The 16,889-nt window shown below is 36.4% G+C and overlaps 2 protein-coding genes across 2 annotated transcripts; one reads left to right on the plus strand and one right to left on the minus strand.

The window, feature by feature from the left end:
• The first annotated feature begins 1,221 nt into the window (after positions 1-1,221).
• Positions 1,222-2,011, plus strand: LOC132056610 (dehydration-responsive element-binding protein 1A-like). The gene has a single exon (XM_059448888.1). The coding sequence runs from the start codon at positions 1,223-1,225 to the stop codon at positions 1,856-1,858; it is 636 nt and encodes a 211-aa protein (XP_059304871.1). The 5' UTR covers position 1,222; the 3' UTR covers positions 1,859-2,011.
• Positions 2,012-3,540: 1,529 nt separating this feature from the next.
• Positions 3,541-12,403, minus strand: LOC132056608 (uncharacterized). The gene is made up of 5 exons (XM_059448886.1): positions 11,981-12,403; positions 9,586-9,847; positions 9,290-9,486; positions 4,883-5,070; positions 3,541-4,140 (listed from the first exon to the last, which is right to left on the minus strand). Exons 1-5 carry the CDS (start codon positions 12,073-12,075, stop codon positions 3,854-3,856), a joined length of 1,029 nt encoding a protein of 342 aa, XP_059304869.1. The 5' UTR covers positions 12,076-12,403; the 3' UTR covers positions 3,541-3,853.
• Between the last annotated feature and the right edge of the window lie 4,486 nt (positions 12,404-16,889).

Below are 16,889 nucleotides of genomic sequence, written 5' to 3' on the forward strand. Positions count from 1 at the left end.
GAAGAAGGCAAAAACAAGCGCTCGACCGAGGGTATTGCATCAGTAGCGCTTGATCAGAAGAAGTTTGAAGAAAATCGTTGGGTCCGATTTATCCGGGGATAACTTCTTAGCGCAGTTGGTCCGGTTTCTCCATGGCCGAGTTGATCGTGGCCGTTGGTCCGGTTCATACATAGCTGAGTTAGTCGTGGCCGTTAGCCCGGTTTCTTCATGACCGTTATGATCGTGGCCGTTGGTCCGGTTAATCAGTTATTCGCTCGCCACGTGTGGAAATCATTCTGTCACCTGTTTCTGACAGTTGTACGGGTGTCAGATCGTACGATCCAACCTTATCCATATTAGGGCTTCTTTATTTCTAAAAGGGCTTCATGATGATGAAGGGCCCATAGAGGAAAACTATAAATAGGGGGCACTTCCTTACTTTTAGGGGTTGGCTTTTCATATCCAAAACATTGTATTTGAATATATATTGAAGCTTTCTCTCTCTCCCTCACTCTCTCTGATTTTGGTCCGGTTTATAGCTATATAATTCATTGAATCATATTATTCAATATTGTACGGAAATATACACAAAGATCTTAGCTCAAATCCATAATCCCAACACATTCGTCCAAATCATTAGCATATTGATTTACTTACACTTAAGTCATTTATAAGCAAACATACATATACATTCTTCGTTTATCAAAAAATAGATTAAAGTGCCACATATCCTATACCTCATTTACAAATTCAACTTATTATCCCATTTCGGGGTAAAACAAACTTAACAAACAATTATATTTGTTTTATCATTTTCAAAAGTCGACGATGGTCAGTTATAGACTAAGTAGTCAAGTGCTCTAGATAAAGTATACTCTCCAGAAGGAAAGGAAAAGAATGAAGAGAGGTAGAAACTAGAACGATTCACAAGCTGCCACATCAGTAGAAAGTAAACCCACGCGAGTAAGAAAAACACTTAAGACTTGGAACCCAATCTACTCGTCTCATAAAAACAGCTGAGATATTTGGGACCCAAAAATCCAGCCTGTCCACTTTTTAGTTTTTACCCTCAAAAACAGCGTGTTTTTTTTGTGTCGATCAAATTTTTTAACTTCACTTATCATAGTAGATACACATCCACTATATAGAGCCCACCTCATGCATTGCCCATAAAGAAAAAAATCTCTACCTGAAGTATCCAAGACTACTTTTTACTCTCTCAACCATCATTGACTGACCAAGAATGGATATTTTTCGAAGCTACTCCTCGGACCCACTTACTGACTCATCATCAACGTCTGATCATAGCAGCTCTACTAATCTTATTGAATATTCGGCAGTTCTGTTGGCTTCAAACAACCCCAAGAAGCCAGCTCGGAGAAAGAAGTTTCAGGAAACTCGACATCCAGTATACAGAGGAGTGAGGAAGAGGAACTCAGGCAAGTGGGTTTGTGAAGTCAGAGAACCCAACAAAAACTCAAGGATTTGGCTTGGCACTTACCCAACAGTAGAAATGGCAGCAAGAGCTCATGACGTGGCAGCTATAGCATTAAGGGGTCGTTCTGCTTGCTTGAACTTTGCTGACTCTGCTTGGAGGTTGCCTACCCCGGCTTCCTCTGACACCAAGGATATTCAAAAGGCGGCTGCAGAGGCCGCTGGAGCTTTTCGGCCACGAGAGTCAGAAAGAGCTTCAGGAGAATCTTGGACTCCTGAAACACCACAGAGTATGTCCTTCGTGGATGAAGAAGAACTCTTCTACATGCCGGAATTACTTGCTGATATGGCTGAAGGACTAATGCTACCTCCACCGCAATATGTAGAAATCGAAGACCATGCGGAAGTTGATGCTGACATGTCTTTATGGAGCTATTCTAGATAAACAACTCTGGTTTTTAGTACTATTCTTTGACAGTTCATATGCAATGGAAATTCTCAATGTGAAGTTCCTTAAATAAGGACTTAGGAGATATTCCTAGTTTCGCATTCAATATTTGGATGATACGGATGTATGCAAGTTGTCATTTTGATATTAAAAGAAAAAAAAAAAAAATTGTAGTGTCTAAATTTTGATGTTTTGAGGCGACGTAAGCGAAGATTATGCAAGCATGCATGCTGAAGTTAAAAATATTGAGTGCACAACAAAAGCCATACATGCATTATCATCATTGGAACTAACTGAGTAATTCTTTTGAAAGACTTTCATTCGAGTCCCAGCTCCTTTAGCTATTTTTGGTGGGACACAACCAACGAAAATTGCGTGAGGCACACTCTTTGTTAGACAAGTGGAATTTGAAGGTCCCCTAAGTTTAAAATCGCTTGTCGTTTTGCAGATGGTGTTGAATAAGTTATTTACAAAAATTGTCAGCCACGATAATAAGAGAAATGGCGCACTGGAAGAAGGAATGCACTTTGAGAACTTTATTTGATTCCAAATGCCATGTCATACTTGTGTGTGGTCTTTATTGCTTGAAACTTGGACTAGTGGTTCCACTTTCAGCATTTTAGTTTCACCATTTTGTATCTCTCTCTTCCTGTAATTTTCTTTGTATTTCCTCGCCCCTCACGTCTCACTCTACTGGTTTTAAAGCTCAGCCTCTGTAAATTCTTTTTTTTTTCTTTTTGCTTCTCCATTTCTTGTCCTGAAAAAATCATTTTAAAATGTATCAACTATCTATACGTGTTCCCTTTTAAACATGTCGGACATATCATTTTTTCTAGGATTTTAGCACTTCCATGGCAGGAAAAACAATTCATAGTGAAGCAGCCATAGCAAATTCTAGGGCGTCCACCTTATGGATCTACGCCTTTCATTTACGCCCGGGAGTGTTTTTGGTACGCCCCTCCCTGGGACTCGCCCCGAAAATGCCTTTGAAAACACTGGGTTGAACATAACATGAAGTCATACCGATATGTTATGATTTGCATATCATAATTCTTGAATGTATTTATTTTCCTCTTCTTTGTTTGTAACTTTGAATCATGACTTTTCATTATGGTTTGTGAGCGATTTCAAGAGAACTAGATTTAATATAGAACGAAGTCATATCGATTCAGCATGACTTGTATGCCACATTTATCGATGCGGCTTTACTATCTCTACCGCTCAACTTAAGGATGTTTTAGTCGAAAAATTTTTCATTAAGCTTCAAAAAGATTTTCTCGCACAAATTTCAAAAGTACGGATAATATTAAATAGCAACACAGAAGTATCCTTTTGTGCAAATCACCCATGTACAACGATTGCAACGCAACACCTCAAAAAGCCAATGTTTAGATTGTAATTATTATTACTGAATTTGCTTTAGGGATTTGAAATACATGAATATCACCACTAAATCGCAATAGCATGGATCTGGAATGACACCTTACGGGGACCGGACCTAAAATCATTTGACAATAATACATAGCAAAGAACAGTACTAGTATTTCACAACAAAGTATAACTACCTAAAGGATAGTATTCACGAAAATAAAGTGACCTCATGCTACAATAATGTCCAGTGAGAATATTAAACGTGATTTCCAGAAAACCTTGAAAATTATGGAACACTCAATACGTAATTCAAATCAAGGAGCTTAAAATGAATTGATCTTGCAGCCTAGCTCATTTAAAGTTCAAGCCACAAAAGCACAAAAAGCAAGAACATAGAGTTTCAAATGTTATTACAAAACTACTGGAGATGAATGTGAGAATCAAACAACAAATCCGACCTAGACCAACTAAAGCTGGAAATAGAAACTCTCATGGCAAATAGAAAATCTCCTAGAAGTGCAAATTGCGAGGAAAAAGGACAGCCTACTGACAACTAACAAAGACCTGAACAAGCAATGATTTCTTACATGATTAGCAATTAGAAATATACTATTCTTCAATCTACTTTGCTTTCTTGATGAGAGTTGCTGTCCTGAATTCACTGTCATCCCGCACAAAGCTCCACCACAAGTAGGTCAGGGGAATGGTGGTGGCATGCCATAGAGCATGGGCATCCACAAATCCCCTATAGGGAGGAAAGTCATATATCTCAAGGAGTGAAGCGAGACCTCCACCAATCACCACAACCCATACTTTCCAGCGTGATGGATGGCGAGTAACGCCTGCCCAGACAGCCCATAAGATAAGCTGCAGAATGCCCATAGCCAGACAGACTTTCATGTTCAACCCTGCATTGTGATCAAGCAAACATCAGTTTTCCTACTTCACAACACTTCGACACATTCATGAAATCCAAAGAGCCACAATAAATCATACATCATAGTTAAACTTCAAAAAAGTGACAAAATGCAAGTATCAACAACTAAAATTGGAAGTCAGAAGAAATTCAGTCATCTGTAACATATTTTCTTTTCTCAATTCATACACACATTGCTCCAATAATCTCTGCATTTTCTCATCATCATTTTATCGTATTACTTATTTTTCCATCACTTTCTATAGTCAAAAAAGTATTCACAAGCATGTTAAACTATAAGCACCAAAGTTTTCTTGATTCTGAAGGTACAATACATAAACTCATAACCAGACCTCGTAATGTTCCAAGCATTCTAAATAAATTTAAGGTCACACAACGTAATAAGTTTATGGCAATTTGTTAATTTATTAAGTTTATAGTTACATATGGAGTAATTAATATTTTTGTTATTAGGATATATCGCTTTGACCCAATAAATGTTTCAAATGTGTGATGCTACAGATAAGTGATCACTGAGAAATTAAACAGAGTTAAAATTTCAATGAGAAAGATAAAGGAGGTAAAATAGAGGATACATTTAGGAAACTAATGGTGTTGATGTTACAAACTAAATTTGTATATACTGCAAAAGTATCATAATAAATTTGTATATACTGCAAAAGTATCATAATCATGCATTATCCTATATAAAGTAATGGTGAAAGTGGACATACCATAGTCGAGCTGGTAACAGTTCAGATATAAGATGTGGGTTGTCACAAATGCAATAATGGGAGCAGAAACCATTACTCTTGATGCCTCGTCTCTCACATTAAAAACTCGCAATACAGCCAAGATAAGAGAAAACCCCAGCAATGCAACGGCAGACGAATAGTCTAGCTTCTCAGTCAAGTTTACGTCTCTAAAAAAATTGCAAAATATCAGAACATGGAAATTCACAAATGACTGTAAGCTATTTGAGAAAATAAGAGAATAGAACATGTGTTGACGACTTGATAATTTGATGAATACAAGGAACACCCATTTACAAGTGCCCCGAAGGCTTGGTAAGAGTGCAGGCGTGATGTGTGGATTAGGCACGCATCACGGATTCCAACCTCGCCGCGGAGAAAGCCTGGTATTTAAGCAGAGAAGGATTGAGGGCAGGCCCATTATCTGCCGAACTTCGAACCGTGCATCACTGGCTCTCTGGGATTTCTCGGTTATCAAAAAACAAAGTACACCTATTCAGAAGTGTCAAATAGCATATGGGCAGTATCAAAACTTAAGAACTTAAAACTACTAACATCTTCACATGTATACTAACGGCCCCCTCAAATTTAATTGGAAACCAACTTTACTTATTTTGACGACACATAAGAGCAAACAATCCTTGGAATAGTAAAAAGTCATATTAGAATCGAAATCTTCTAGGAAAAAAAAAGGCAATTCGATGGTGCCATGGAGAACCTGTATGAAAATCATTGGAAAAGCCAAGCCGCTGGGATCTTATAGGAAAGTTCAGGTCGCAGGGATGTTGCTGGCAAGTGCCAGACAATGGTTGGAATAATCACTGGATGCGTTGCCAAAATACTAGTCAAACAGAAGGGGTGCTATTTAAATGCTCATTAGAAAGAGGTGATGCTGCGAGGGCAGTCACCAGAAATAGATGCAGTGCCTCTATAACGGTCACCGAAGAAGCGTGATGCCGCTGAAATAGCCTCGGGACATAAGCATGATGTCACGGGAACAGTCAACAAAAATTGAAGTAATATTGCTAGAACAATTATGGGAAAGACATAAGAACTAAAAACTTGAGAAGAGAGCAAAAAATTTGCTCTGGTCGGAAAGTGGCATGAGGGAGTCATGTAATAAGAAAAAACTACTTAAATTCCCACTAAGTTCGTAGAAACTTCAATAACATATGATAAAGTAAGAGGAGATGTATGTGGCTTAATAATTAGATGGAGGTGTCAAGAATAACACACGTATTATATTTGTCAGATGTGAAAGAATATCTAACTTTAACATTTCCAACATTCCAACTTTGACATTCTAAAATTAATGCTTTAACATTTTAACAAGCTAGAAAAAAGATAAATCGTGTCAAATAAATAAATGTCATCAAGGATATGTACGAAGGAGCTGTCACAAGTGTGAGAACCATAGGAGTTCCACATTACTGTAGGCTTGCAACAGAGCTATGCGCTAAGGCTGTACCTATTTATCCTTATTATGGATTAGCTAACCAATAGTATACAAGATGCTGCAGACGATATTATACTGTGTTAATTGATGAAACTAGTGAGGATTTAATCAAAGCTAGAGCTGTGGAGAAGCACTTTAGTGAGTAAGGAATATAGGATAAGTAGGAGTAAGGTAGACTACACGGATAGAGGTTCCTAACCGTATGCAGTTTAGAAATATAGGCTCGTTGTTCCAAGAGTGGAATGATAGATAAAAAAAAATTATGCATATGATTAAAGTAGGATGGTTGAAATCGAAAAGTGTCACGAGCTTTATACAATAGGAAGATACCTATCAAAATGAAACACAACTTATAAAATCGACTGTAAGGCCAAGACTGTTGTATGGGAGTGAATGGTGGGCCTCCAAAGCCCAACATATCTAGAAGATGAGTGTCGCAGAGATGCGAATGCTAAGATGATGTGCGGTCATATAAATTAGATAAGGTTAAAAATGATCACATCCATCAGAAGGTGCGAGTAACAGATGGTAGAGGATAAAATGAGAGAATGTCGCTTAACATGGTTTGCCTCCAAACGTGGCGGTTCTTCAATGCGAAAACAAGATGATTAAAGGTCTTAAAAGAGGAAGAGGTAGACCTAAAATCATATGGAGCGATATCTCAAAAGATTTAAGAATATCTCGAAATCCAAACAGATCTAGCAGAAGATAGCAAAAACTTGGAAGTTGAAAATTTGTATAGATGATACCAAAGCGACTAACATTTATTAGAAGACTCTTAGAGGTCATTTGGTTTGATGTAATAGGTGAAACAATCATGGCATGAATGGTATTGCTTCATACAATGTTTGATTTCTAATTTAGATTTTGTATAACTAATCCTTGTATAATTTAGTAGCCCAATTGGTATATTAATTTATACCTACGATAGGATGGAATAACAGTACATGGATCAATTAATACATGTATTAAACATCAAAAGACAATATTACCCTTTATTTTTTTCCTCAAACATGGATCAATTAATACATGTATTAAACATCAAAAGACAATATTACCCTTTATTTTTTTCCTCAAACCCATTGTTAGCACCTTTCAATTTTATTATGTTTAACAAATAAATTTATATTTTAATCTTGCCCTATATATTCCCTTTCTAGTATATTAAAAAATAAATTCATATTTAAATTTTGCCCTATATACCTCCCTTTTTAGTATAAACAACCCTGCCCGATAAAAACTAACCTCTGCATAACTATTCCCTGCATTACAATTCCTGCATACCTTGTTTCCACCAGGGGCGGACGCACCCTATGCCAAGGGGTGTCATCCGACAGCGCTTCGTCGAGTATTTTATGTAAATATGTGTATATAGATAATCTGAAAATCTAGGATAAGTATAGATATAATATCAATGACACTGCTAGACAAAAAGTGCTTTGTGGATCGCTGGTCAGGCGCCTTGCTAGTGCAGTAATCCTCCTGAATTCGAACGTAAGCAAGTGCAGTTAATGTATTCTACTTTTATGGTTTTTTCGTAAGCTCCTCGCCCTTTGTCTAAAAAAATAAAATAATCCATGTTGCTACTTGCTAGTGATGTTCGAACTCCCAATTTCTTATCAACTTAGGATAACCAATCTAACTAGAACTCGGCTTAAGAAGAATGTTAGACAAAATTAGTTGTCCCCACTGGATCTTTTTTAGATAAAGAGTTATTCCAACTGGACGATTAAACTAACCTTAAAGTTGTAGTAGTTTATACGATTTGAATAGTTTTTTTTATTAATATAACATCATTATAGCAATTTATTCATTGGCTTATTTTTTAAAATGCAACACCCTTTACAAAAATCCTGCGTATGCCACTGGTTTCCACACCAAACGACCCCTTAGTATATTAGAGAAATAACCACCAGAGTATATTAGAGAACCCTAGTGTTTGATAATCCTATCGACGGAGTATTGAAATATTATGGACCCAAACTAAGCATTTATGATGACGAGAATTCACATAGCCATCCCCAACTAACTTGGGATTGAGGTGTAATTGTTTTTGTTGTTATATTTTAACAAGCTAGAACATTATTACCACATCAACAACAACAACAACAACATATCCCGTGTAATCCCACAAGTGGGGTCTGGGGAGGGTTAGATGTACACTGACCTTACCCCTACATTTGTGGGGTAGAGAGGTTGTTTCCGATAGACCCTCGGCTCAAAGGAAGCAATCCAAGCGGTAATGAAAGGAAATGACAGCAAAAGGCAGACACACAAAGCAAATAAAGTAACAGTAGTAGTAAGAAATGGAGAATGCACACGATACTACGTGAATGCTAAAGATATACTACTAATAACTGAGAAGATGAGTAGAAAAATTATTACGACACTACTCGGCTATCTACTACTCTTCTATCCTAATCCTCCCAGAACTGAAAAATTGCGAGCAACTAGTTTTACGTAAACCAGATTCTGCTGCCTGCTATGCCCCTAACAATTCCACCCATTAGCAGAAGCTAGAGAACATAGAGTCCTCACCCCTCAGCCACCAAAATAATAATTTGCAGCAATGTGGTGTTCATATGATCTCTATGGCACAAACACCCAGAAAATTGAGAAATTGACATCTGAAAATTCTGATAAACATATGCATCCCAGAGACCCAGACTATCTCAAATTCAAAATATTTGCACAATTATCCATGACCATACCAGTCAAAGCTTGCTATCAGTGAAAAAACCTCATACTTTAGCCAGTAGAGATATACTGATTAGAAGCCAATAACCAAGAAGGAGAAACTATATATCTTCAGAAGACAGTTTCAAGCTACTTGATTTGTGGATGAATGCAGTATATGAAATGCAGCGAATTTAATCAACGATCTCTTTTGAAAGAAATAAAGAGCTGAAAAAGAAAAGTAAGCAATCTCTCACCTACTATGGAAAACAGCACTCCAGAACCAGGAATTCATCGAAAAAGTAGCATAAATATGCCACAAGCCGGTATATTCATAATATGGCTTTCTGTTTGGTCCAAAGGGCAGCTTGTAATTCACCAAAATGAAAAAGGATACCCATCCATGGAATTGTACAGCAAGGTTAAGAGCGGAAAGAGCTACAGAAACAGGTTCCTGGCCATGAAAGACACAGTTTAGTATACTAACCACAATACAGCCTAGAACTACGTGTGCTTAATAAGGAGGAAATGCTAACTTAATAGTGTGAAGAACCTGGATTCCATTGACACGCTGAAAAGGCCATTTTCCATGATATTTGACAGGATTAAGACCAACTTTCTTCCGTTCTTCCTCTCTGGCAAGCATGCAGTGGTAACGACAATCACTGAGGCAGTCCCATTGTTTCCATCTCAGATAAAGTGGTTCCTGCAGATACCATGGACCATCAATGGGACTCCCACCGGAAGTGAAATTACAATGTTGAGAGCATTTTTCCCCCACGCATCCAGTCTTCTCACACTGATCAACACAAGCTCTGGAAAACCAGCAATTTCAAAGATCAAAGGGCATGAACATAACATCAAAAGGAAGTGTGGTAGAGTAACAACAGATACTTGAATGTCTTTTGGGTTTCAGCCCATAATGCCATGCAAATTAGTGAAAGACAGGTGCTGCCCAACACACCAGAAAGTAGCCTGGTTCATTGGACTTTTGACAGTATGTCCCAAATGGTAAACTTACATGAACGAAAAAAAGAGCTTAGAAATAGAGAACAATATATGCATCAAAGTATGTTCAGCACAGAAGCAAGAAGCCGCAGTTGACAGGATTACATATGCCTCTGACAGTTGAATGTTATGATTTTTTGGTTGTATTTAATCCAACAAAAATTTATAAAAATTTGAGATGCAATATCTACTTCGAGTTTACCCCACACTTTTGGGTCATTACCGATGCCACATAATTCCGTTTTTCTCCATGCGGGGACGGAGGAGGGGAAGGGAAGGGGCATCGATTAGGTATCCTCAGCGAAGCTGTCATTAGGAGTGAAGATCTTCAACCATATTTCCAGAGGACATAATGATGCCTCCAGTAATTAATAAATACAGATAGCCTAAAACAACTCATGGGCATCAATTCTCTCTGTAATTTTTCTTCCATTCTTTTTTTTTTTTTTTTTTTTTTTTTTTGCAATTCCATTATATAAATACATCATCCATCAAATACGAACTTTGATAAAATGCAATTATAGGACTCCTAAATTTATTGATCGAACCAAATACGTGAGAAAAAGAAATGCACTCCTTACAAAAGCTGAACGGCCCAAAATGAGGCAAATATTTTGGTGCAAATTCTTGGTTGTTTGGCTGTCTAATTTACTTCATTAAAAATCAAGTCAACAAAGGTAAAGTGAACACTGAGGGTGAGCCTATATAAGTTCGATTATGCCAAACTAGCTAGGCAACACACTACAAAAAACTTTTAGGCCAAGATTCATTAGTTTTCACTTTTCAATAAACTCATGCATCCATCTAAAAAGGGATTATCATCTAGTGGAACATCTACAAATAGTTCAGCATCGAGAAACGCTTTATAATCTAAGGAACACAAAGAAGAACACTGTCCAATAGTAAAATTAGGATTCTAACACCTACTTGTATGATTTAGCATTCAGAAGTTAAATCGAAAGGTCAAATATAGCATATCTAAGGATTTCAAAAAGCCCGATATGGTTGACAAGTTACCTCCAATCGTTGTTCATTAAGGATCAACACCTCTTTCTTATAGTAACAGGTTGTTTGATAACAAAGTTCCAATCCAGACTCAAGTATCCCCAGAACCAATAGATGAGTATAATATACAGGTTTTTATCACAAAAAGCTCTATTAGTTTCAAGTTGTTAGACTATAAATCCAAGTCTATTCACTTCTTCTTTCACAATGGTGGTGTCTGGGTCACCTTACACACAGCTCCACCATTTATACCGAGTACCCATTCCTTCCAACATCAGTATAGGTATCAGGTAACTCCATCCACCACGGCTTAGGCAGACATAGAGAAATCTAAGTCCTTTCATTTGGAGGAGGATCATGAAACTTACACAACACAACCAACAACGTGTAGCTTCATGCCACTAGATAGAGCTAAATTTTGTCATCTCATACAAAATACTCTCTCCGTTCACTTTTACTTCTCACATTTCGCTTCTCGAGAGTCAAGCTACATGGACTTTGACTAACATTTTAAGACATATTTTTTCATCACATAACTGCAACTTATAGTATTATTTTTTTTATATAGTTTTTGAACATCTAAATTTTAATTTTAAAATATTGAATCAATCTAATTTAATTTAGCTCCAAAGATTAGTCAAATCAGCTCTCGAGACGAGACGACACGTGACAAGTAAAAGTGAACGGAGGGAATAGCTTTAAACCTCAATAGACAACGGAAAATATCTCTTCAACTAGCATTTCTATATCCAAGTTCAAACGAATAAATCAAGTAATCACCTCTACTTGACAAAGTGAAGAGAAATATCAGAAAATACAAGTAGCATTCCGTAAATCGGAAAAAAAGCTCTTATAAGTCGCATTACTCACCACAAAGTTAGCTAGAACTGAAAACGAACACGATACATCCTTAAATTAGGTCAAAATGAGTTTACCTGTAAAGCGGATCGGCATCGCCGGCACTAGCATGAAGGAGTCCAAAAATAGAGGAGAGAATAGCAAGGAATAGAAGCAAACGACACCGTTCCATCGGGATTCGTGATATAGAAGAGAGCAGTTAGTAAAGTCAAAAGGGAAAGAATTGCTATAGAATTAACGGATGAAAGTGAAACATTGCGTATTGAGTTGACTGATTGTTTTCCATCAATCAATATGTTTGTGTCTTAAAAGGATATTTATTTACACAATGATGAAGTCGTGAATTGATTTGAGTATATTAAGCATGTGGAATCGATGAATAACAGCCAAGAGAGAGAGATGGGAGTTGAGGGGGTGAAGAGTGAGGTGAGCTGAAAAGCGTTACACCGGTGTGTGTTATGGAATCTCGTGAATACAGATGCCGTTTCTCGATAAGACACGTGGAATATCATTCTATTTTACATGTTTGCCTTCCATCTTCTGTTTTCTCCTTTATTGCCCTCCATCTTTTTATATACTTATTATATATATATTATTATTAAGAGTAAAGAGTTAAATTTGCTCCTAAACTATGCAAAATGAAATAAAATCGCTCTTATTTTTAAATAGTGAAAGCTTAGCACCTGGTAATGTTACGTATCATGCAATTATGAATTAATTTTCTTAAACAGAGGGTAAATTTATACCTCTGGCAAAGTTTATGAGGGCAAATTTGATCATTTCACAGAGTTCAAGAGTAAAATTAATTTTTTCCCCCAATTTTGAGTTTTAAATTTTTTTTTTATTCCTCCTTTACCTCTTTTCGTCCTTGCCTCTGCCACCCATTACTTTTTCTTCCTCCTTCCTCCTTCCTCCTTGTCTCTTCTTGCCACCATTGTCATCACCACCTCCATTGTCATCTTCTCTTCCCCTTTCCTTTCTCTTTCTCTCTTCCCATCATCCCGCCACCACCTATGCCACTAGGAGAGAATGTGCTAAACGACTTGAACATGCAATACAAAATACTTCCCTTTTAGATTTGTTTGTTTGATTTTGACGTGACGCGGAGTTTAAGAAAGTAAATAAGACTTTTGAACCTTATAGTCTAAAATTAACGATGTAGAATGTACCAAAATGTCATTTAATCTTGTGGTCTTAAACATATCATGTAGAAAATTAGAATTAAAGAATTGCCAAAAAATGAAAGATGCATTTTTTTAAACAAATTCAAATAGACAGAATACTATTTTAATATTAATATATATAGGTGTATAATCGCATAGGAGTCAACATGGGAGCAAAGAGTGATTAACGGTAGAAATAGTGGCACGGAGAGAAAAGGAATAAAAAAAATGTGTAGCCACATGAGGTAGTCTTCGATTTTCTACAACTTTTCAAATTTTATAGATTTTCCGTAACATCTCAAATTTTATAGATTTTCTGTAACTTTTCAAATTTTGTCCAAAATAAGTAATTGTTTAAAAGTACTTAAAAGACGTTAATTTTTTTTTTTTTTTACAAAAGTATCAAGTTGTCTAATAAATAATCTAAATAAATTTCAGGATAATTTAATCAAATAACTCTTTTAATTAAAATTATTTTAAGTAATTTTCTTAATACTTGTGGGAGTATATTCCCTAACACCAAATGTTCAAATTTAAGGCATGGGTAAAGGGTAGAATTTGTTACTCAAAACCTGATAAATACTTATTTGTATCGAGTATTTATATTAAATCCGATAAAGTTATTATACTTAAAAATTTACATACAAACATATATATCATGTATTTAGTGGTTGTTTGGTAGCTGATTAGGAGCTAAGTTATTCATGCATTAAATCTTGCATAAATAATGTTTGGTAGCATTCTTTTGCTGTGTATTAAATTCAACACACCTAATACCATATTTAGTTTGCAATTTAGAAACTAATACACGTATAAGTTATGAGAGAATTTATGTAATACATAGATTTTCTCGTAACTAATATGTAATTTGTAAACAATCCATAAATTTTTACCCCCAAAACTATGATTAACCGGAAGGGAAAAAAAAAAAAAAAAAAGGAAGAAGAAGGCAACAAGTTGGAATTTGGGTACTCCGAATAAGGGCAATTCGCAGAATTGCCCTTCTTTTGGGGTGGTCTTTAAATTTTGCCCCTCATATTTGAAATCTTTAAAATTTGCCCTTCGGCTAACACCCATAGGGTTTGTGTTCGAACCCACGCTACAGGTAAAATTTTAAAAAAAAATTCGCAAGGCAGAGTTTAAATTTCGCTATGCGGACCGCATACTTTTGTTAAGGAATTACCAAAGTTATGCTCGGACCAAGATACTTATGCCTTTGGGCGACTTGGCATAAGTATGCGGATCCTAAGATAACTTTGATAATTCCTTCATTAAAAGTTATGCCGGTCCGCATAAAAGTTTATGGATAAAGTGGATCCATGCCTACTATGTCAAAGAGTAGGATTTGACCAATTTAACAAAGGTTGTGACAGACATATTGGATGGTTAGACAAATTATTGGTTCTTGGAGAATCCTCGAGCAAGTGCATACTTCTTCTCAACCCGAAAAGCTTGATTCGAACTAAATTTCTTGCAATTATTAGGTAATCCCTGAAAGAGTCAACCTAAAATTTATGGTGTTTCAACATGCCACTCGATTAAAATATATTTCACAATGTGATTGTGCTTACTTGGAGAAGATCATTGATCGCTAATAGGATCATACAATGGGGCTCGAGTGTAGAACCAATTTGTGTTATGTGCAAGTGTTGTGAAGAAAGTTTGTATTAAAAGATGCCCCACCAAGATAACTTTGTGAAGGAATTATCAAAGTTATGCGGACCGCATACTTATGCCTTATGGAGACTTGGCATAAGTATCTCGCATCCAAGATAACTTTGATAATTCCTTCACAAAGTTACGCTCGGTCCGGCATAAAAGTTTATGGATAAAGTGGATCCATGCCTACTATGTCAAAGAGTAGGATTTGACCAATTTAATGGTGCTTGGCGACATATTGGATGGTTAGACAAATTATTGGTTCTTGGAGAATCCGAGCAAGTGCATACTTCTTCTCAACCCGGAAAAAGCTTGATTCGAACTAAATTCTTGCAATTATTAGGTAATCCCGAAAGAGTCAACCGAAAATTTATGGTGTTTCAACATGCCACTCGATTAAAATATATTTCACAATGTGATTGTGCTTACACGGAAGGCTCACGATCGCAATAGGATCATACAATGGGGCTTGAGTGTAGAACCAATTTGTGTTATGTGCAAGTGTTGTGATGAAGAAAGTTTGCCCATTAAAAGTATGCCCCCACCGGTATAACTTTGTGAAGAAATTATCAAAGTTATGCGGACCGCATACTTATGCCAAGTCTGCCCATAGGTATGAGTATGCCGGTTCGGCATAAAATTTGTAATTCCTTAACAAAAGTATTGGTCCGCATACACGCGATTCAACCCTTGTCTTGCGATTTTTTTTTTTAATTTTTGCTTGAGCGAGGTTCGAACTCGAACTCGCGCGAAGGGCAAAAATTAAAGACCAGCAATATGAGGGGCATAATTTAAAGACCACAAATATGAGGGGCAAAATTTAAAGACCACCCCAAAAGAAGGGCACTCCGCGCAAAAAATTGCTCCGAATAAAGGAAGACAAGTGTGTTTCCTCTTCTCCTGGCCATTCAACAATTTAAGAACCCGTTTGGCCATGAGAATTATTCACTTTTTTTGATTTTTTTTTTTTAAATATTTACATTGTATGTTAATTAGGGTAACATTGCTACAAAAATTGACCCACTTTTTAAAATCTTATAAAAATTGAACCACTTCCTCCTCCTTCTCCTCTCTCTCTCTCTCCCTCTCGCCCTCTCTCTTAGCCTCCTCTCTGTACCGCGCCTCCTCTCTCTTGATTACCGAAAAATCCACTCAAATTTGATGGTGGTGAGCGAGGTGGTGTCGTTGGTGATTTTTCGCCGGAGCTCCGGCGTGATCTCGTTGAGGGAGAAATAGAGGTGAACGGAGAGGAAAAAAGTCTATTGCTGCTTGTCGAACGTCGTTAGTGGTGTCGGAGTTCGCTGGAGAACGGAACTCTGGTGATGGCTGGTGGCTACTGCTGCTCCGTCATTGGTGGTATTAGAGTTAGTTTATGTATAATAGTGTATAAGAGGTGTGTATACACCCATATACACACCTCTTATACACTATTATATATTTTTATACACCCATATACGTAATGTATCTGTCTTGTATAAAAGTGCAATTCTTATTCAAAACCAGTTCAGATCTATGTTTATACCCACTTATACAATATCGTATAATTGTGTATAAATATGGATCAATGCGTATTTTCGTGTATAATATTGTATAATTATGTCGTATATACCTACACATCATACACTTTCATACACCTATAAACATAATGTACCTATCTTTTGTACCTAAGGGTATAACATTGTATAACAGTATTTTCGGGCCATATTTTTACCATGTAAGTTTTGGCGTATATTTTTGCAATGTAAGTCAGCGAATTGTACATTTATGAAATTCCCCATTTTTTCACTTTTTTTTAAAAAAAATATTAATGTTTGGCCATGAAATTTCAAATGCAACTTGAAGTTGTATTTGAAATTTGAAATACAATCAAAATCTTGTTTTCACTATTTTCACTTTCTGTTTTTACCCTTGCTTTTGTTTTTATTTTTTCAAATTTCACCCTAAATTTTTTATTTTTATAAATTTAACCCTGTTTATTCTAGCATTGGTAGTGTTTACAACTGTTTGTTTTAGTTCTTGTTGGGTTTGGTAATGAAAAACAAGATGTTGGTCCAGATATTTGTAATAACCAGAAATTTGCAATAGCAAACAAGATTTTGGTGACCAGAAATTTGTAATAACAAAGACCGCTGTGATGTTCCATTATTAACTTTGCTTTCTTCAT

Source organism: Lycium ferocissimum, chromosome 5 (genome assembly GCF_029784015.1).
Source record: "Lycium ferocissimum isolate CSIRO_LF1 chromosome 5, AGI_CSIRO_Lferr_CH_V1, whole genome shotgun sequence".
NCBI classification, from domain to species: domain Eukaryota; kingdom Viridiplantae; phylum Streptophyta; class Magnoliopsida; order Solanales; family Solanaceae; genus Lycium; species Lycium ferocissimum.

Excerpts from the sequence above, each read along its gene's own strand:
- LOC132056610 (XM_059448888.1), top strand. The coding sequence starts at position 1,223 with ATGGATATTTTTCGAAGCTACTCCTCGGACCCACTTACTGACTCATCA.
- LOC132056608 (XM_059448886.1), bottom strand. The coding sequence starts at position 12,075 with ATGGAACGGTGTCGTTTGCTTCTATTCCTTGCTATTCTCTCCTCTATT. Across the intron at positions 9,848-11,980 it reads GATGCCGATCCGCTTTACAG|AGCTTGTGTTGATCAGTGTG; the intron begins GTAAACTCATTT and ends CTGGTTTTCCAG. Across the intron at positions 9,487-9,585 it reads AGCGTGTCAATGGAATCCAG|GAACCTGTTTCTGTAGCTCT; the intron begins GTTCTTCACACT and ends TTTCATGGCCAG.